The following is a 21270-nucleotide window of genomic DNA, read 5'->3' on the forward strand; positions in this document are numbered from 1 at the left end:
AACATCAACTCAAATATACAAAGTGTCACCTGTTAAATACTCAAAACAGACAAATAAAAAGCCGGCTGGAGAAATGGAGCCGTGTTAAGGCCGTTTGGATGTACTTAAAGCTCGGAGGTCTTAAAATATTGTTTCTGTCCAACCAAGTCTCAGTCAGTAGAGGGAAGTCTAGGTTATGGGTCATTAACTAAAAAGGACTTATTCCTTTAGGGAAGACATTTCTATTGTTTGAGGTCTGTCTACAGTCCATAAGAGTTTAAATTCCTTTCACACACAGATAGGAATTTATACTCCTCTCTGTGTGTGCCAATGAGACGCATTGGCACACACAATGTAGACCATCAGATATTGAATTTCAGTATTTTTGATTTTGAGGATGCACAGAAGCTGCTGACAGGTTTTGTTTTTAAGTTAGGTTTGCTCTTATTCTGCCTCCATTGTATATTCGTTACAGAATCAGAGAACACCAGAGAACTGACTTTGTTTGTTTCCCTCATCTTTGATTCAGGGAGTCCAGGTCCTGATGAGCAGTGCGGTGCAACCGCTCCTGCAGTCAGTGAGTGACTCTATAGAGGCCATCATCATCACGCTACACCAAGAAGACTTTTCAGGGTAAGCAACAGTGACTATAAGCCAGAGTTTATCCAGACTGACTTCTTCTTTGGTAGACGCCTCAGCACGCCTGTCAGCGAGCAGTGGACAGCTGCTCGTTGACAGGCGGAATGATACATTTCATAAAATGGGAGTGTGCCACCCAAATGACGGAAATCAAAAGTGCTTATTAGCGTTTAGCCTGTTAACACTGCAGGGACTTTTCCTGTGATCCGGAGTTTATTTCAAGAACTCACTTGTTTGGACTGGAGGAACTGTGACCTAAATTTCCTGGACTCTGGGGGTAAAGCACATCTCAGGCTGCTCAATGTGGACAGCTTCATGCACACCCAATCAGGAGAAGGGAGGGTTTTGCTGAATCCTAATCTTATTCATATTTTTATTGTGTGTACAAAACAAGTGCAGACAAGTACATGAACACATATACAACCTAAAGAATTATACAAAGTAAGACAACAACAACAACAACAGGGGTTGGGGACAAGGGTGACAGTGTCAGCGGGGCAGGCACCAAACCATCAAAGGATTGGTCTAAAGCCCCTGCGGAGGCAGCTGAGGAGTTGGAATCCCCAACCCGAGGTGCTGGCCCAACTAAACGACTAAATGCAGTAGTTTAAAGACATTTAGTCATTTAGATGATGGCTGATGGATTGGTGAGCAACCCCTACACCCTCCGGCGGGGGTTTGCTCATCAGCAGTGTTATTGTTTTATGTTTTTTGTTTGTGGGTTTGGAGAGTTCCAGCACCTATTCTAACCAGGGGGGACTCAATCGAGTGGCCAGGGTCAGAACCATAACAAGCCAGTACACACAGGAGGACAAGGGGGTTGGGTGGGGAATGGTGATATGAGATTGATCGTGTGTGTGTGTGTGTGTGTGTGTGTGTGTTTGGCAGGCCTCTGTCCTGCCCTGGAAAGCCAGATGTTCCGTGCTCCCTCTACATGAAGGAGTTGCAGGGCTTCATCTCCAGAGTGAGGACTGACTACTTCAGACACTTCCAGTGTGTGGACTTCATCTATGAGAGCACAGAGTCCCTCGCTCAGAGGGCCATAGAGCTGTTTATCCGCCACACCAGCCTGCTGCGCCCACTGGGAGAGGGTGGCAAGATGAGGCTGGCTGCTGACTTTGCACAGGTGAGGTTAGCCCCTTCTGAGGTGGATGTGTGCACACTGTCCTGATTCTAGGCTGACCCTTGTGTACAGGACAGATGATTCATAAAGACCAATGTCTTGGTGGCTCTGTGTGTGTGTGTGTGTGTCAGATGGAGTTGGCAGTGGCTCCTCTGTGCAGGAGAGTGTCTGATTTGGGGAAACCTTACAGGATGCTGCGCTCCTTCAGGTGTGTATACTCGTGATCATTCAGAATCACACAATCATTTGTCGTCTTTGATTTTGTTGGAAGAAGACAAGGAGTTAATGTCATCGACATTTTTAGTCGATGTGGGCTTTTCAACAGGAGCCAGTTGGTATTTAAGGCTTCGTTCACCCAAATGAAACCACATCCTCATGGCAGAAAACGGCTTCATTAGCTTGTCAAAGTTGAACAAAAAATACAGGATCAATTACATAAAGCCGGCTTTACATAAAATCTTACTTGCTCACTTACTTCTAGAGCAGGGGTCACCAACCTGTCACTCACAATCAACTGGTCAATATAATGAATCATACCAGTATCATTTGTATACTCGCTTTCAGATGTTCCTTTAAGCCTGACCAGTGTGTCCATTACACACTATATTATATTGTGTCTTTTGTGTTCCAGGCCGCTGCTGTTTCAGACCAGCGAGCTGATAGCCAGCAGTCCAGCTGTGGGTGACCTGATCCCCTACAGTACCCTGCTGCATTTCTTCCTCACCAGAGCCCCATCTGAGCTCAAGTCACCTCACCAGGCCAGTACACACACACACACACACACACACACACACACACACACACACACACACACACACACACACACACATACACACACTTGCCATCATTCCCTTGCCCCTAATCCCATAACTAAATGCACCAACCTAAATCCAATTCTAACCTGACCTTTTAACCCAGCCGTAACTGTCTAACAGTTATTCCAGTGAGGACTGTTTATGACTATATCTATCTCCTAAACATGTGTTCCCCACAGAGAGCAGAGTGGTCCATCGCCCGTTATTCCCAGTGGCTGGATGATCATCCCTCTGAGAGAGACAGGCTCACTCTTATCAGGTATCCTTCTTTTCATTGGCTTACTCCTTTTTCAGTGTGCTGCGACATCACCAGGAAACCACACATCTGTCTGCCTGACCTGCTAGACCATGACCGACCACACGCTGACAGGATGAGCAGTCTCACTGCAAAGTTACCGTGTGCTATTTACAGTTGCTAACTCACATTTCTCTCTACTGAGTTCTTTCTAACTGAGCAGATATGTATCTTCACCAACATGCAGCTCAGCACACCAGTTAGTCTCACATCCAAAACCCACTCTTGAAAAAGCAAATGCTTCATTGTCATCTCAGGATCACTGCTTGTTTGCCTCCAGTAAGACTGTCACTCATTATATAAAGACCATAAGATCAGTAACAATTTGAAACCAAGACTCCATTACAACAGAAACATGGCTTCTTCTTTATTGAGTGTCAGATAGATGAATCACAACTGCTGTAATTCATAGTTTGTTGCCCTTTTTGAGGCATCATTGTGCAAGTGCACAAAAATGAAAGTATATTAATCCCAGTAATGCAGTCCAGAACTATATATTTACATACATATTTAGGACAGATATAGAAACACAACAGTGCTATCATCCACATCACACGTGTGTCTTTTAACATTCTAGGAAGAAATCTTTTTGTATCCCTGATAGTCCAGACATCCATCATTCATTGTGTCCTCTGATCATGTGGTTTGTGGTCAGAAACTTTCCATTTCCATGAGAAAAATAACAAGTGTGTTTCCCCTGTTCTTCTTTAAGGGGCGCACTGGAGGCCTATGTGCAGTCAGTGAGGGCTCGCCAGGGGAAGGAGTTTGCGCCCATCTATCCCATCATGCTCCAGCTGTTACAGAGAGCCACCAGTGGCTCACAGGAGGTCAGACTCTGAGGACCACACAAGCGTCAGAGCAGGAAGTGGGTAGAGGCAGAGGGTGTGGTGGTGTGAATGGAAGTCATTATGCGGCTCTATTCCAGCTAAAAAGTGATCTTTCATACGATTGTTTGCCACATTAACTGTATTTATCTTTGAAGGACCTAAGCTGAATTTCTTAACATTTGCAATTAGGGGTGCCACATTTAGATTTGACTTTCGATTTTAAGGTCGCAATTAAATTAGATTTCCAGTTTTTTCAGCACTCTCATTTACATTTTCAAATTCTTTGAAAGGAAATGCTATGTGGCACCATGATGGATCTTCTCTTTTGGAATGTACCACAAAATACAGGAAGAGTGGCTGATCCTGCCACAATCTGGTTAATTTGTTTCCCCGATCACTTTGGAAAGCTGAAGTGTTGCTGTTCATATGGATTTGTGATCCGCAGAGATATTTTTTTCTCCGTCTTTAAACTGAAGAACCGTTTTTTTCCCATCAAATCTGGACATGGATTCAGCTTTCTCCAGAGACAGCTGTGAATATGTAATGTGTACAGTAGTTATGGCAAGTTCACCAATGACTCCCGAGAATAAACAAATGTTATGTTTGTATGCCTTTTTATTTGTCCAGGACCAGAAGGATTTGTACAAGAAGCAGCGATTTGGATCTCACACACAGACAGTATGACAAGAGGGCATTCATATGGGCCATTTCCATTGGTTGGGAGGAGGCTCTTCTATTAGGGGCTCCCATGGTTTCCACTCAGACATCTTCCTCGACAGAGTCAGCTCACACTCCGCCTGCACACGGGACACACATTCACTCCTTGATAAACGCATAAAATAATAGCCAGATATAACGCTTTCAGTTTGGGGAATTTCACTTATTCACATTCTGAGGAGTGAGATGAGAAGAGCTTCCGGGTACAAAGAGTTGCTACTAGAAGTTCTAAGAAGTTCCCCTTAAAGTAAAGACAAGATCTTGGTAACGATAAACGGTATTCACAAAGCATCTTAGACACACAAAATAAAGCAAAGAGCCCAATATGATCAGAATCCTAACACATAATAATAATAATAATAATAATCCATTTAATTTATATAGTGCTTTTCAAGATACTCAAAGACACTTTACATTATACACCGTAGACACAGCTACGGGGAGCAATGCAGGGTTAAGTGTCTTGCTCAAGGACACATCGACTAGGGCGGGGATTGAACTGCCAACCTCTTGATTGAAAGACGGGCATGCTAACCACATGAACTCACTGCCCATCAAAGATTTTAACGGAGAGGAGAATAGAGCTGAAACAAGTGGTTTCAGTTATATAATCCCTGCACAGAAATTTCTCTATAAAATTAGAATATAATATCGTGGCTTTTTTGGGTGACATAACTTCACACCTGAATTAACTGAATTTAAAGCGGCAGGATAATTCCTTTCACTTTTCTAAAATTAAAGTACTTTAAGAGTCACATCTTTTTTTTAAGCTTTCTGTTAAATGCATTCCTTCTTTTATTGTAATAATAAATGTTCTTTTCTCATTTAAAGTATGTATTTGTAATCCATCCAGATAAATTTGAAATCTGACAATAAATATTGTTGAGATATTATTCAATTTAACTTTAATTTATTTGACAGTCAGTTGTTGACTACATACAGATGTTAATACAACTGTTGTTTACTTCAATATATAGGACTAAATCATAGAACAAGTGTTCTGGGCCGTTGTGTGAGGAAGTTCCCCCTAACTGAACCTCACTGAACATTCATGTTCTAGCACACTAGTTTACAGCTGTAGTTCCTTATGAGATAAACATTATGTTGCTTTAAACACAAATGTGTTGGTGGACTTGATGTCTTCAATCCCAACCTCAAGATCAGTGCCTCCATCACAGATGAATAGCACGGTTTGTCACCAAGTCTCCTCAAAGTGTTGCAACAAACCAATTCATCAAAAGCAGATGGATGGCAGCGTGTGATGAAAAGAAAGTGAAACAAGGACTGTAAACTCTCTAGAGCTGGAGGTCAGTGTACCAAAATAATATTAATGGAAATCACTGGCTGCCCCGTTTTCAGAGGACAAACAATCCTTCAAAATAAGAGACCCAATTGGCATGCAGCTCTAGTGCAGCACAACAGGGTACAGGACAAGATACAAACATCGTAAAATAGTAGAAATACTAGTAATGTATTGGTAGTATGTATTGTAATGTAGCTCTTGTTACAAGTAGTGAAAACAAGAGCTAAGTGAAGTAGTGCAATAAACATCACTTACTGATCATCACTTCTAAATTTCAACATCAACTGACAAAGTAGAACTTGGTTTGTTTCGGCTTAAATGATAACTAGAATTGACTTTTTAATGTGTATCAGGAAGAAATGAAGACCGTACCTGAAGTATCACTTCTTCAATCTGCCCGCCGTTTATCTTCTTCTCCAACTTCTCAACATCGGCCTCCTATGAAACACACACTTTGATCATATGAACACACACTCTCTCCAGCACCACTAGGGGCTGGCTGGCTCTGTGGTCTTTGGGTTGACCTCAGGTTTCATGCATCATGAAACCCTCTTACTTTTAGCCAGGTGATCACCATTGCAACCTATGTTGCCCAAAGATTAACTTCAGCGGATCAGATCCAAAGCTGCAAACTGAACACTGGATGAGACTCAGAGTAATGACCTAATCACTAATGCTGCGTTCACACCAAAAGCCTTACGAATATTCACAACGCTTTTGGTGTGAACGCAGCATCAGAGAGAATTCATAAAATCGGTAGAATCCATTTGTATTAGTCACACTCTCTCACTCTCTCACTCTCTCACACACACACACACACACACACACACACACACACACACACACACACACACACACACACACACACACACACACACACACACACACACACACACACACACACACACACACACACACACACACACACACACACACACAACACACACACACACACACACACACACACAACACACACACACACACACACAACACACACACACACACACACACACACACACACACACACACACACACGTCTTCATGTTTGAAGTATATCACATATTTGTAATAGTTTGTTAATCATGAGACAAAAAGGAACACACACCAACACTGAATATGTTGTCAAATTTATTTTAAAAGACATACAACAATTGCTTCTACTTTTCATATTTCTACAATTCCTATTGATAGAGATTGATGATTCTATATCTTGTTCTGCTTCTATAATATTTTTCATTGCAGGTATCACCATTTCACATCATCTCAAATACTCCACTCATGTGTGAATGCTACAGTATCTGGGATCAGGTCTAAAGAGAGCTAACTCACTTACCGCTTTAACGTGGTTGAACCTCTCGCTGACCAGCTGCTCGGTGTACTTCCTGTAGGCGGCATCCTGTGGCATGCTCTGAAGTGACACCAGGATCTTCGAGTACAGAATACTCAGATGCTGAGAGAAGACCAGAGCAGATCAGTCGCTACTTCCCTCCCATGTTTAACAGTAATGGCTGAAGTATTTTGTGGCTTTATGTGATCATGGTTGATCACTAATAAATCTGCAGTGTGACTACCTCATGTGGACTTTGGGACACCGCCAGGCCCACCAGGCCGGTCGTCTGGAAGAGACCAGCAGGAGAGAAATTAGTCACTTCAGCTTCTCAGCACTTTACCAACTTCAAACTGCATTCTGACCGACATTGTGGCTTTGCTTAGACAACATGATATGGCTCCAGGAAAATTAAATAATCATTGAACAATTTTTTTATTTTTAAGTAGCACATAACAACACAGGCTGAGCTTAAGTATTATGAAAGCCAACAATTAATCATTTGTATCATTGGACAGAGTTGACTACATACATATGGTAATACAACTGTTGGCTATACTATAAGTTGTATCCTTAAAAAAATATAGTTCAAAAAGCTCTAGTCGTTAAGTATGTCATAAAATGACATGCCCGCCATGTCATTTTATGTGGCCCATGACAGCTTGAAAGGCATATGATCATCTTCAAATTAAAGTATAGGCTGTTTTGTAGCTCAGAGGTGAGCAGGGTCGTCCTTCAATCAGAGGATCGGCAGTTTGATCCCCGGCTCCACTAGCCCATGTCGATGTGAGCTTGGGCAACACACTTAACTCCAACATTGCTCCTGTGTGTCTACGCTGTTAATAACTAACGATGTACCAATGTTAGTTATTACTGATGTGCAGGTGGAACCTTAGCTCCTCCCATCAGTGTGTAATGATCGCATATGCACATTTAAAGTGCTGTACCTGTAATATTATCAGTGGCCTGAAGCGTGAGCCCAGGTTTAAATAGGATAATGTATGATTGTTGTTATTATTTGTCATTGGGTATAAAATGTGACGTGGGGGGAGGAGACGCGAGTCATTTGTCATTGACTTTCTTTTGGGGACATTAAGAGACTTTGGGAGGGGTTAATTGTTTGTTATGCATGTTCGTTTTGTGTGTTGCGTATGCCGCATTGATTTTGCTTTAATAATAACATTTGGTGTCTGCAATTGACTGTTTGGTTTCTTTTATGACTATTTCACATTCACCGTTCATGGTGGTTTTCCATCAGATTAAGCAGGCACACGGCACTCAATATCAGATCCGCCCATTCCCTTAAAATAGCGTTGTACTTTTCCCCTTAGGTTTTATTAGGAGGGAGAATTATTACAAGTGTATGAATGGGCAAATTAAAGAAGATGGGAAAGCGAATACATACTTGTGCTTAAAGGAGAAAAAACGGTAAGCCTCTTCTGTGTTATGAGGCAGTGTTGGTGATGAAGGAATACAATTACCGTCTGCATTTTGACACCAAACACATCCAAGTATGCTAAATTAAAAAAGGCAGACTGTAATCGCAGCTGATTATATTCTCAAAAGCTACAGCCAAAAATGCTGCTGCTATGAAAGCTAGCTTCATTGAGGCTGAAGTAATCGCCCGAGCTTCCAAGCAGAGCACGCTAAAGGTATGTGAGCAGGTGAGCCCCAGACCACATCTGTCACATGTTCTTAGCAGCTCAACATTATTTGTTGAAACAGAGTTATGTCCTGTGACAAAAAAAGCTTTGAACAAAGTTAATGTACTTGATTTGATCTCTCTGTCTGTTATTTTCTTTTAAAGTTTGATCTTTGATAGAAAATGTGGGTTTCTTAACCCTAAATGAAATGGATTTGTTACAATAACAGAGAAATGTGCTTAAATATATTTTTACATTTATATGAATGCTATTACAATATGTTTACACTTGATTAAGCAATAATCAGATGCAAAGACAGTTATTTAACAATATGCTAGGTAGTAGTTTATACAGTGTTACAGTTACAACCCCTTTGAGGGCAACCATGATGCCGATGTGGCCAAGGGTGAACATGAGTTTGACACCCCTGATTTAAAAAAATCTATTAATATCTAGCATTTTCAATGTTGACCAACATAACTGTACAGTGATCTGAATAGCAACGGTACAACCTCTATCCCAACAGAGGACACGGATTCACACAACTGGATTAACAGACAAGAGTGACCAAATGATTGGCTGCATTTAGGAGCTCCGGTTTTCTCGGGAACAACTAGTTAGTTCAGGAACTTAGAACTTGTATACACGTTTGAAAGTAGATTTATTTTATAAACATTATTATTCATTTGAAACACAGAGTGGGTGGGCACGGTAGTAGCGATAGTTATTCCTTGTTTACAGGATGCAGTAGGGAGCTAGTAGCTAGTTTGTCTGTCGTAAAACAAGCTGAAAGCAGCTAACTTAGCTAACCTAGCGAGCTAACGGAAACACCGCGCCTGTCCGCGTGCCTCCGCCCCGTGAGTCCGCGCAGTGAAACAACAATGACTTCGTTTGTACGTAACTTTTTATTGCGCTTCTTTCTAGCATCAACCTAAAACATGACCTCTACTCTTACCTTTTTCAGCAACCCAGCCATTCCTTTCTGCGGTCAGGACGATTTCCGGCCACTGAATATGACGTCAGCGGTTATTGTGCTAGGAAACAAGCTACAGTATGGATACAACTCTTGTACCCTCCCATATAAATACAACAATTATCCCTAGCATAATGAAAATATGGTTAATTATATACAAATAAATGAATTAACCGTTGTAATTTCATATCGAAATATATATATATATATAAATAAATAAGACAATTCCTCCCAGTCCAAACACATGCAGCTCAGCTCATTGGACTCTAAATGTCCCGTAGGTGTGAATGAGTGTGAATAGTTGTCTGTCTCTATATGAGCCCTGAGATGGACTGGAGACCGGTCCAGGTGAAGCCGCCTTCACCCAATGTCAGCTGGGATCGGCTCCAGCTTCCAGCGATCCTAAATAGGATAAGCGGTTTGGGTAGCGATTTAAGGAGTTTTTTCCCATAATAAATATTTAAGGCAGGATTCATATTTGTTCAAATTTTGGACAGCATTTCATTGACCTCAGGAGAAATCAGTTTCTTGTACTAACAGCATGGCTCCCTCTGCTTCCCATCAGCAGACAGGTGGAGTCAGGATCAATCTTTTCTGTAGGCCGATATTACAGCCTCCCTACCTGTGGAAGCAGCACTGTAATAAAACGTGCTGCAGGCTAGTCATAACCACACGTTTCATATCGAAGAAGAGTAGGGGCATGTGTGTTCTTACAATGTCAGTGTTGTTGATTCATGTCCCCAGTAAATAAACATACAGCTGGCAGGTAAAGACTTCAGACTGAGTGGAGGTTAGAAAAAAGTTTAATGACATCAGACCAAGCAATGCCAGCACATAACCAATATTATCGGTTTAAAAAAAAAACATTATTTAAAATGTTTGGCAGAAAAAAAACACATCTATCTACAGTACAGTAAAAATGAAAAGTATAAAAATATATTACAAATCTCAAGTATTTACAAAGACAGCTTCTCTCTACATGTGTCTAGTTACACTTCTGTCAGTTAGCTTTCAGTCTAGTTGAGTTACCTAAAACAAGCAACATCTTCTCCTAGATGCCCTCTGCAAACTCAGCACCTAATGCAGAAAACCCTGGTGGACTCCGATGGACATGACAAAGAGGTCACTAAACTCTCAGCATCCTCTGGGAGGGAAGAAGAGGAGCGAAGATATGGAGATGAAGAGGAGACAATTTCGTCTTGTGGTCTGCTTAGCAGGAAGTGACTGTGGAGTTCCTCTGGAGGTGGTTAGAAGAACATCCTACGGCAGAAAAGAGCTTTAGAGGTTTCTCTTGTGTGTGTTCCTAGAGTTGCTTTACACACACTAACACACCTGTAGATGTTGGGGTCCAGGAGCACAGCTGTGTCTGTGGGTAGCTTGGACAGATGAACCACCTGGGTCTTCTGCTGCAGTCTGTCGCTCTCATTCACCCACACATCTGGCAGTCTGACCCACAGAGAGAAGTACATTTACACTTACTGGATTCAAGCTCACAGCTGGAATGTATTTCTCCTCACGGCAACATGTGTTTTCTTTTCAGTGTGACCGTGAAACACTTGATATTCTCACAAGATTTGAAAATGGCTTTCCTCTTGAGTTACAATGAAGAACATAAGAACATATTTTTTAAAGCCAATCACACCATCTGAAAGGAACCCTTTAAAACAGCAGCTCAATGAATCCAGAAGAGAGTCAAGGCAAAAACATTATGTGGACCAAAACCCGTATGCAGGCCAAATAGGCCTTCACGGGTTAATAGTGCTCAATTGGCATTTAAGGAGACACATTTATTTGCATCACATGAAGATGTCATCCCACAGTAGGGCCACTATGTGAACTCACACTGTGTTGTGTTGATTCTGCATTCTCAGTGGGGAAATCTAATTCTATTGACTGACGGCAGTCATGCAGCACAGTAATGCTTCCAATGTGTATATTGGGGCTCTCTGCTGTCACAAATAAACAACTGATTATCAGAATTATTAGTCTGCAAATTTGCTGCATGTTCAGAAAAATGACAAACCGGTAGAGGGAGAATGGAAAAGATGGTCTCGTACAGTAATATAAGAGGAGAATGACTGTGGTATTCTCAATGTCAAACACAAAGTGACACAGCAGATAAACATTTTTTTATTTTTGTTAATACTCCGAATAATCTCTATGTATAACTTGGAATCTGTGTGAACAGATGATAAATGTGTACAAAAAGTATAGACTGTTGATTACCATTACATTGTGGTACGCATAAGAGGATTGAGAAATTATGAGTGCATAATGTACAGATGCAAACACATGTAAGGCTACAGGTGTTCAGTTGATTGAGAATCAAGGACTTCATACACTCTAAGGGCTCCTGTGAGCAGAGCAGGAGGAGGAAGTGAAGACGGGGAAATAGTGATGATGAGCGGAAAGAGAGGACAGCAGGACTTACATGTCTTCTGGTGTCCAGTGTAACAAGACCTTCACTTTCCCAGAGTCCTCTTTCCTTCTGGCTATTACCTAAACATACACAACACACAGGCATGAGACACTGCTCTGCTGCAGAATGACGTGAATTATATGTGTGTGTGTGTGTGTGTGTGTGTGCCCACCGTGCTGTGGAAGACCACACTATGTCCGTTGCCCAGGCTCTCAATATGTGTTGCCAGGTTGAGGCAGATGGCTCGATGGCGAATGGCGTCCATAGTCTGAGCATCAAAGAAGTCATGAGGTCGGGCTGGAAACAAAGAAATATTTTGAATAGTACTTAAAAAAGAAGAATGAGCCACATTTAAAAAAACGAGCCAACCTAAAAACCAGGCCAAATGTTGTCATCTCTTTTCCAATTTAAAATAGCTAGCAGCACTAGCTCCAGAATTCCCTGAAACTAGCAAGCAACATGGCCACCCACCCTCCTTTCAAAGCCAAAATGAGCATAAAGAATGTAAACAACCAACATGGCTACACAGCTGTCAGGCTAGCGGCAGACTGGTGAAGAGCAATGAGTGCACCAAGGAATCTTTTGATCAATTACACAACAAAACGTACATTTCCATGATGTGTGTCAGCACGTGGCTGAATTCCTCAGGAGAACATGCTAAAGAAAACATCACCCACAATGTGGAAGTATTAATAGATAAAGAAATAACCTTCCACAGCTTTAAGTGTGTCTTTAAATATGTTGAAGGGAATTGTGTGACAAAATCTATTTGTATTGATTTTAATTGGAGAAGGCTAAACGAGAGCAACACAGTGACAGAATCTCTGCCTCCTGGTTCTATGCCTCCACCAACCAGTCAAGTTGTATTTTACAGCAGTTTATTATATTAGATGTGTTTGAAATTGTCAATTAGTATACGAGTTCTTGAGTTATGACCATAAACGTTTTTTGTGACTTTTGACCACCAAAATCTAATCAGTTCATACCGAGTGCAGCTGGACGTTTGGAGAAATACTCTTCAGGACTTTCTGAGAAATCACATTCAAAAGACTGAAAACATCAATACAAATGGAACAATGTGAAAATGTAAATGGGTGTGTGTGTGTGTGTGTGCGCTGAACATACGGAGGGAGCGTCTGTGTTTGTTCTTGAGTTTCTTCCTCTTGTTGAGGCCGGCCTTGGATGGAGACTCCTCCTTCACTTTGCCCTGATTGGACACTTTGGAGGAACCCTGGGAGCTGAAGTGAGTGGGGACGTGACGGGCCAGCCCCCCCTGAGAGGCAAACGTGGCGTTGCAGCCTCCGACCACACACTGCATAAACACAGGTGATTCACAATCAGTGAGAGGGTGCAGAAATGGCTCACACAGCTAGAGCTACATCTTCATGTGGGTCAAAGTGAAGTGACCTGGACGGTATTGTGTGAGGTACGTGTGTTGTCACCTTGAATGGCTTGTCTCCGCTGTGGGTCAGCATGTGTCTCTGCAGCCAGCTCTGACTGGTGGACGGCGTGTTGTACACCTTGCAGCCCTTCCACAGACACACAAACACCTGTGTGACACAGAGAAGCACACACTGCTAACCAATCATCATCTAGAGAGCAGCAGTGGTGTGATTACTGGAGAAGAACAAAAGACCTTGAAGACAAAGTACTATCAGTCGAGTTTTTCCTTCGTCGGTTTGACAGAGGATGTGTACACATTGTAAAGCCCTCTGAGGCTAATTTGTGATTTTTACAAAAGAAAATTAATGGAATTGTGCATGGAAGATTCCCGGGGAAGGCACTCTTTGACAAACCGAACAATTACTTGACAGGGAGGTGAGTGATTTTCAAACTTTGGTCTAATGTGTGCATCTTTACCTGCGAGTCCTGACTTCTGGACTTCCTGGATCTTGGCTGAGTACATTCTTTCAAGAGGTTTCTCTGCTATATTACTATTGTATCTGCTGTATTTAGGTCGACTAGACTGCTAGTCTGTACTGTCTGTACTGAACTGTTTGAGCTGTGATTTTCTGCTTTTACTCAAGTGACTGAAAAACGCAACAAAACCAGCTAAGGTTTGAGTATTTGTTCTGTAATCCAATTACTTAGCTCTATTTTACTTTCTACCTTGAGGTAAACAGACCTTTGTCCTTAATCAGTTTTGGCAAGAATTTTCCTTCCATACCTGTGTGCACATCTACTCGTAGATACTATAGACCTCAGACTCGGTCACACATGCACCAAAATCCCTACTCTCTTATTTATCCCACCCGCTCCACACAGACCCAGCACCTCGTCACAGGGGGCCTCTGGAACTGCCAGTCAACTAACCTCAAGTCAGACTTCATCTCTGGCTTCGCTATCAAGCAATCGCTGGACTTCTCACTGAGACCTGGATCACACCAGACAACACATTAACCCCTGCTGCTCTCTCCTCGGCCTTCTCCTTCAGCCACACACCCAGACCCTCTGGCCAGGGTGGTGGTACAGGTCTACTTATCTCCCCCAAATGGATTATTTTCTCTCGGCTCTGTAATTCGCTCGCATGGCTTCACCTACCACAGCTATGCTGACGACACCCAACTGATCCTCTCGTTTCCCCAATCTGAAACACAGGTAGCAGCACGAATCTCTGCCTGTCTGACTGACATCTCTCAGTGGATGTCCGCACACCACCTGAAAATTAACAAGACTGAACTTCTCCTCCTTCCAGGAAAAGGCTCTCCCACCCACGACCTAACTTACCTTCAACAACTCAGTGTTGGCCCCGACTCCGACTGCCAGGAACCTCGGTGTGACACTCGACAGTCAACTCTCCCTGACTGCCAACATTACCACAATAACACGCTCCTGTAGGTACATGCTGTACAACATCTGGAGAATACGACCCCTTCTCACTCAGAAGGCGGCACAGGTTCTGGTCCAGGCTCTGGTCATCTCACGGCTGGACTATTGCAACTCCCTCTTGGCAGGTCTACCTGCTAATGCCATTCGACCTCTACAGCTCATCCAGAATGCAGCTGCTCGACTGGTCTTCAACCTCCTAAATGTACCCACACTGCTCCGCTCCTCCGCGACCTTCACTGGTTACCGGTGGCCGCCCACATCCGCTTTAAAACATTGGTACTTGCGTGCCGTGCTGCGAATAGATCGGGTCCGGTCTACATCCAGGACATGGTCAAACCGTACACCCCAGCTCGTTCACTTCGCTCGGCTTCTGCCAATCGGCTTGTAGCTCCGTCACTTCGAGCTAAACACTCAAAAGTCACGACTGTTTGCTGTGCTGGCTCCTCATTGGCGGAACAAGCTCCCCATTGACATCAGGACAGCAGAAAGTCTCCACACCGTACGTCGCAAACTAAAAACACATCTTTTTCGACTATACCTTGAATAGGGAAGGTAGTGCCGTAGTAATTCAATTCAGTTTATTTTGTATAGCCCAATATCACAATGTACAATCTGTACACATACGTAGTAGCACTTTAGTAGCACTTAAATGTCTCTTACCGATAGTACTTTGTAGTTTAACGTTATCTTGATTCTTGTTGTTCTGAGTTTGGACTCTTGGTTTAATGCACTTATTGTAAGTCATTTTGGATAAAAGCGTCAGCTAAATGACATGTAATGTAATGACGAGCTTTGTTGTCAGATAGTTGAAATGCTTCAGAAATTTTCTCTAAAGCTCTCCTTTTCATTCATTCATTAGATCTCACTCAATCAGTCAGGCAACAGTAAATACAAAGAACAATGTGTTTCATTATGTGGGAAACCTGTTTCTCAAACACTGTCGTTGTTTTGCAATCCGCCATGGGTCTTCTAGTTTTCCTAAACATTCTGGTGCTCCAGATGTGGTGGAAACACAAAGAGGAAAGTTGAGAAGGCACTTTTAGTTTCTATTGTAATTGCTGAGAGGAACTCCTCTAGTTCCATGAATTTGGGGTTAAGCCCAAGACATCGACATGGACTAGTGGAGCAGGGGATCAAACCACCGATCCTTGGATTGAAGGACGACCCTGCTTTCCCACTGAGCCACAGGCGTATATAAGAACGCACTATAGATGGCTAGCTGGATCTCACCAGCCGTGACTGGAATGGGACCAGGGCCAGACAGACATGTGTAGAAGTACTAATCCTCCTGTGTGGTAGTTCCTGGTACAGCAGCCGTTTCCAGAACCACATGTTGCAATGATGATTCACACACCGCTCACAAGGTGAAAACAACACCAATGTTGCTGATGCAGTTGGCAACAAATTCCCTAAATAACAGGCCGCACAACTGCCAATAGCTGTGAAACAGTTCATTTGGCATGTGGATGAAGGGACATTGCTTGTTCACCCTGGTGTAGAGAGAGGACAGAGCTTTATGCTCAATGAAGACGGGCAGAAGCGGACAACTGTTTGTCCCCTCCAACTTTGTTATCAGCCTGTTGATTTCCTCAGATGACGCTGGAATCATCATATGATGATCATGGAATCATCTGATCATGGCAGAGCAGCCCGACTGCTGGCTAACAGTATTTATGCCATCACTTCATACTTCTTCAATTGTCTCGGAACAGAAGATAAACCATACAGTGAAGTTGGCTGTATTTAAACATAGTAGAGAAAAGGGCCGAGAGGGGACTGAACACGCTCAGTGAACAGTCCTCCTGCTGCTGCTGTCCCAACAGGTTCCTTGCAGGCTGAACAAAAGTTTGGTAACGGAGATCTTCACAAAAACAGCCAGTTGTGACCGCTAATCATTTTAACATGAAAACAGGGATTAAAATGAGCCTTCCTTAATAAATCCCTGGGGAGCTACACACACATGCAGTAACCTGAGAGTGAGACACTGACCCCTCCTCTCTGACCGTCCACATGTGTGGCTCTGATGTGTTCGGCCAGGTCGGGGCTGCTGGGGAACAGCAGCTGGCAGTGATCCCAGCAGCACGTGTAGCTCAGAGACTTGCCCCCGCCTGGTGCCGAGCCACTCAACGCCACCGCACCGTGACCGTTGAGCATGGCCGGTGTGGAGCGTCCGCTGGACGCCGTGCTCTCCATGTCCATCAGAGTGCTGCCGATACTGGAGAAAACACACACACACACACATATATATATATATATATATTAGAAAGACGATACTACAAATTCCTGACAAAATAAAAATCCAAAATACACAGGAGCCCTTGTAGTCAAATAACGAATGCAGCTTAAGAGGTTTGAGTCTGAGGCAGCACTTGTGAGGATGTGTTATTGAATGAAAGGAGCGAGCTAAACTAGTGACACAGCTAAACTAAAAACTGGAGTTGAAACTTGACAGAGCCCTGTGCAGTGCTGCAGCCATTGGCTAGAGGAGTATCGAATGAAGTACTCGTGATCACTTTCTGGTACTAGTAACTGCCTCATCATTTATAACCAATACCCAGCCTTCTAGTGTAGGAGCAAGAAAAAAAAAGACTTTGGGCAAGTGGGGGAAAAACCATTAACGTTGAACTGTGTACTATCATTACTGCAGAATTGTAGAAGTGAACGGAAACCATGGGAAGCCAGCTGACCATCTGCTCTGATCACTGTGCATACTGCTCTGTGTGCTATGCTGACATGACCTAAAGCAACACCTCTGACTGGCGCACCTGCGCGCGCACACACGCACTAAATACAGCGAAGTCATACAGCTGCCACAATAGCAGGATTACCAAACGTTAGAGGCATACAACCAGGCAGTAGATTATTATTACCATCTTTGACAACTTTATGAGCTACTTTTACAGTTAATGTCTTACTTACTACTTACCAAAATATAGTGAATTAATAAAGTAACTAAACAAAGTCTAACCCATATGGCAGTTCTCCGCTTCTGCAACTTACAAACATAAAAAATCTTCACCCAAGATCCATGCGTCTTCTGGAGCCGTCAAACGCTTCTCACTTTCTTCATCAGTGGGTGGCGTTTGTTCAGCAAACAAACAGTATTTAAAGATTCATTCCACCTCCACCCACTGAGACATGACGAGGCTCAACAAAAAGGAAACACCTAATACAGTAGTCGATTTGTCCCATGCAGCTTTTCTCTACAACACAAAATGTGTTGTACTTGGAAATCTGCATAAATCCAGACGATTTGAGTAGTTGGGAGCCTAGTTTTCATGGCAGCCTAAGCGTAGGTGTGCACAGTACAGGTTTTACAAGTGGTAGTTTCGTCATTTCTCTACTTGTTGGCATGACTGATGGTATGTAACAAGTGAGGTTAGATGACATCTGGCCATGGTTCGGAATTTAACCAGTTTCATAACCACTCTGAATGATTTGCAGTTTCAATCTTATTATTTTAATAACACAACACTTATACTATTGTTACAATTACTTTATCATCTAACTTGATTTCTCAGGCTATTACACCGATCTGTTTTTTGTGTTATTGAATGTATAGCTGGTTGGTACCACATGGGCGATGTCTTGGCCCGCGGGGAGACGGAACAAGTTGCGGGGGAAGGGCCGCCTGTCGCGGTCTGATAAGTCCGACCCCACCGCGATAGGCAGCGGGTAAATGAAGACGATGACTGGATGGAATGGCTGTGAGCTGATGAGGGGAGAGAAGCATGCTGCCACATGCGGGGGGCTAAGATAGACCACTACACTTTATGATAACCGAATCGAACACAGAACCGATTGTCTTGCGGTTGGCGGACCATTGCCGAGACGGGGTTTTGTCTCCGTGGACGCATGTTCAAAAACTTTGCCCAGTAACCGGGGGGACGTGGGCTTGAACCCCGTAGCGAACGTCGCCAAACCTTCAGCTGACGTTCACGGAACGTTTCTCGAACCGACAACTGTTTGGCCGGGAAACAATAGACCCTGCTATCCAAATATGTATTTGCGAACACTTAAAACATGTGAACTTAGCATCGCGTTGTGACCTCACTTAACCTCTTGGTTTTCTAGAAAGCAGGCCTCTTCATACGGCATACAACTGAACAGACCTGTCCTCTGAATCCATCCGGCTGAGCGGCTCTCCATTTGACGAGGTCAGCTCCACACTGGCCCGGATCTTGGTGCCGTGCTCGGCTTTCTCCGCAGGCTTTGTGTTGTCGGCAGGCGGGGAGGAGAACACGCTCTCTCCCTCTCTTTGTTCTTGTTTCAGCACCCGTGAGCCCTCTTGTGCGGAATCAGTGCTACTCGCCAAACTCCCCTGTGCGGGACTTTTCCCCGGTTCAGAGAGTTTACCGCCGGGTTCCCCTTCGTCGTTGCCCATCTTTTCGGTCGGTACCGCTCTCTCTTTGCCGTCGTCTGGAACAGGAGACAGGTTGTCAACGTCCTCCACGGTCGCACCACGGCCACTGTTCACGTCCATTCCTCCTCTGTGCTCGTTGTTGTCGCCCGGTTCCTGTTTGGGGTCCGGCACGGCCTGTCCCTCTTTGCCGGTTTCTGCTGTTTCCCCGGTTCCGTTTTTATCCGACGTCGGCTGAGAATCTTGTTCGGCCCCGTCGCTCGTTATTTGAGCCATTTTCGAACAGTATAGAAAGCTATTTTTGTGACGTTCCACTCGAAAGTTGCCTCGGGCTGCCGTTCTTCCTCACTCACACTCTCTGCTTCAAGCGTAAAACTCAGCAGGGGGTTTGCGTGACGTCGGGGCTCCGCATGGCCAAAGCTGTTTTATTTCGAAAGATGTCTCACTCTGTAGCTAAACATGAATCCAGCAATAATTTGTTAATTAAGTTGGATAAATTGATTCTTTAAGCAGAAGTGCTTGCACAATCATTCAATATATCTATATGTCTTATCTTATACTATATTTGATCTCTGTTAAATATAGCACACCAAAGAGAAGCGGACTGAAATTATCTTTTTAACGAGTGAGTCATTTTTGTAAGTATAGACAATCTTCGGCAATGTGGCCTCTCAGCTCCACGTGTTCCGACAAACATAAAAATGATCCAACTCAAAAAGTGCTGAAAAGGCACGTTTTTATCTCAGCAAGATGAATATTCCTTCAGCACCGCCACTCTTTTGAGCCGGGTTTAGCGTTCATGACTGGACCCCCGTTCTTGACTTAAAATACGACTCCACTCCAAACCGTGGAGCTCTGTGCAGATCTTAGTGGCCGACTTGTTGCATTGAAATGAAGGCCTTCTTCTATAATGCCTGTGCTCACGTTGAACTGTACTCTCTTGAGGGTCGTCCACTAATCACAAGATTGGCGGTTTGTTTTCTGGCTCTTCTTGTCCATATCGAAGTGTCCTTGGCATATGGGTTTGAGGTGTGTGGATGGGTGACTGCTAACTTTTAATGTACAGTGCTTTGAGTGGTCGGAGGACTAGAAAAGGTGGTGCACAATGAAATGCAGTGTATATATATATATACAAGAAAAACAGGACAAAACAAAACGGGATTGCATTTTTAAATGTATCAAGAGGAATGGACCGCAGCAACAGCAGGAAGAAAACGTCCAAAATGTGACATGTCCATCAAACCCGACCATGCTTGAGCACCAAGCATCATTGTAAACATGAGTCTCCTCTCGTCCCACCGGAGTCTTTAGCTCATTCCACCCTGGCAGCTTGATCCAGGATCCTACAATGGAAGCAAAAATACAAAAAAGACTGCATCTCAAAGCCCACTGGATATTGATTAACATCATTGTAATTCTTTTTAACAAATAAATATCAAGATCCAGTTAAACAACATGTTTGTATGTGTTGGCTTAAAAATCAAGAACCAAAGTTAATTCAGGAGGCCCATTGACTAGCTTGTCTACATGTTTGTAGTTTCAGTCTCACCATGAAACTATGGATCATCTGAAGCAGATTTTATTATTCACACCAGAATACCGATGTGAGGTCCTGGGACAGGGATATTGTATGTGTACAGATTGTAAAGCCATCTGAGGATAATTTGTAATTTGTGATATTGGGCTATACAAAATAAACTGAATTGAATACCCTTCACTGGTAAATGTGTAAAACAAATTCATGAGGTAATTGTATCTGTCATTGCTTGCTCCGATAGTTAAAAAACACACGGGGTAATGCAGTGCCCGTTCAGAGCGAGCTTTCGTTGACTCCATGTAAGAATGGTAAATGGACTTGTATTTATAAAGCGTCTTTCTAATCTTCCCACCACTCAAACACTGCACTCTACATGTCAACATTCAGCTATTTTGGATAGATTAGTAGATTGCCCAAGGACACTTTGATGCCGGGAATCAAACTCCCGATCTTCTGATTGGTGCTGAGTTTGGTTGTAACATGA

At 43.3% G+C, this 21270-nt stretch overlaps 3 protein-coding genes across 4 annotated transcripts in view; 1 reads left to right on the forward strand and 2 right to left on the reverse strand.

Moving 5' to 3' along the window:
* cog5 (component of oligomeric golgi complex 5) overlaps window positions 1-4282 on the forward strand; it is a 71772-nt gene extending 67490 nt beyond the window's left edge. The window contains exons 17-22 of the mRNA XM_034525824.1: window positions 509-612; window positions 1507-1744; window positions 1873-1949; window positions 2373-2499; window positions 2736-2815; window positions 3564-4282. Coding sequence (XP_034381715.1) covers window positions 509-612; window positions 1507-1744; window positions 1873-1949; window positions 2373-2499; window positions 2736-2815; window positions 3564-3690 — 753 coding nt within the window. The 3' untranslated portion in view covers window positions 3691-4282. The remainder of the gene's footprint in view (window positions 1-508; window positions 613-1506; window positions 1745-1872; window positions 1950-2372; window positions 2500-2735; window positions 2816-3563) is intronic.
* Window positions 4276-9703, reverse strand: ndufa5 (NADH:ubiquinone oxidoreductase subunit A5). Its single transcript, XM_034525825.1, has 5 exons — window positions 9624-9703; window positions 7270-7314; window positions 7032-7148; window positions 6071-6136; window positions 4276-4475 (listed from the first exon to the last, which is right to left on the reverse strand). The coding sequence occupies exons 1-5, from the start codon at window positions 9642-9644 to the stop codon at window positions 4374-4376; spliced, it is 351 nt and encodes a 116-aa protein (XP_034381716.1). The 5' UTR covers window positions 9645-9703; the 3' UTR covers window positions 4276-4373.
* A 723-nt stretch (window positions 9704-10426) lies between these two features.
* On the reverse strand, window positions 10427-19640 carry aebp2 (AE binding protein 2). Of its 2 annotated transcripts, XM_034526376.1 has the most exons (9): window positions 19002-19640; window positions 16879-17104; window positions 13503-13610; window positions 13186-13372; window positions 13047-13088; window positions 12233-12357; window positions 12073-12140; window positions 10974-11087; window positions 10427-10901 (listed from the first exon to the last, which is right to left on the reverse strand). In XM_034526376.1, exons 1-9 carry the CDS (start codon window positions 19523-19525, stop codon window positions 10889-10891), a joined length of 1407 nt encoding a protein of 468 aa, XP_034382267.1. In that variant the 5' UTR covers window positions 19526-19640; the 3' UTR covers window positions 10427-10888. The 2 variants fall into 2 exon arrangements, with proteins under 2 accessions (XP_034382267.1, XP_034382268.1); XM_034526377.1 differs by lacking the exon at window positions 13047-13088.
* Window positions 19641-21270: the final 1630 nt, after the last annotated feature.

Source organism: Cyclopterus lumpus, chromosome 23 (assembly GCF_009769545.1).
Source record: "Cyclopterus lumpus isolate fCycLum1 chromosome 23, fCycLum1.pri, whole genome shotgun sequence".
NCBI lineage: Eukaryota > Metazoa > Chordata > Actinopteri > Perciformes > Cyclopteridae > Cyclopterus > Cyclopterus lumpus.

What these genes read in the sequence shown, in the direction of transcription:
- ndufa5 (XM_034525825.1), bottom strand. Translation starts at nt 9,644, where the DNA reads ATGGCTGGGTTGCTGAAAAAG. An exon ending in TGGCTGGGTTGCTGAAAAAG is followed by an intron (nt 7,315 to 9,623) that starts GTAAGAGTAGAG and finishes GGTCTCTTCCAG; the next exon opens with ACGACCGGCCTGGTGGGCCT. An exon ending in TGTCCCAAAGTCCACATGAG is followed by an intron (nt 7,149 to 7,269) that starts GTAGTCACACTG and finishes GTCTTCTCTCAG; the next exon opens with CATCTGAGTATTCTGTACTC.
- aebp2 (XM_034526376.1), bottom strand. Translation starts at nt 19,525, where the DNA reads ATGGCTCAAATAACGAGCGACGGGGCCGAACAAGATTCTCAGCCGACG. An exon ending in CGGATGGATTCAGAGGACAG is followed by an intron (nt 17,105 to 19,001) that starts GTCTGTTCAGTT and finishes TGTTTTCTCCAG; the next exon opens with TATCGGCAGCACTCTGATGG. An exon ending in GTGTGGTCTTCCACAGCACG is followed by an intron (nt 12,141 to 12,232) that starts GTGGGCACACAC and finishes GTGTATGTTTAG; the next exon opens with GTAATAGCCAGAAGGAAAGA.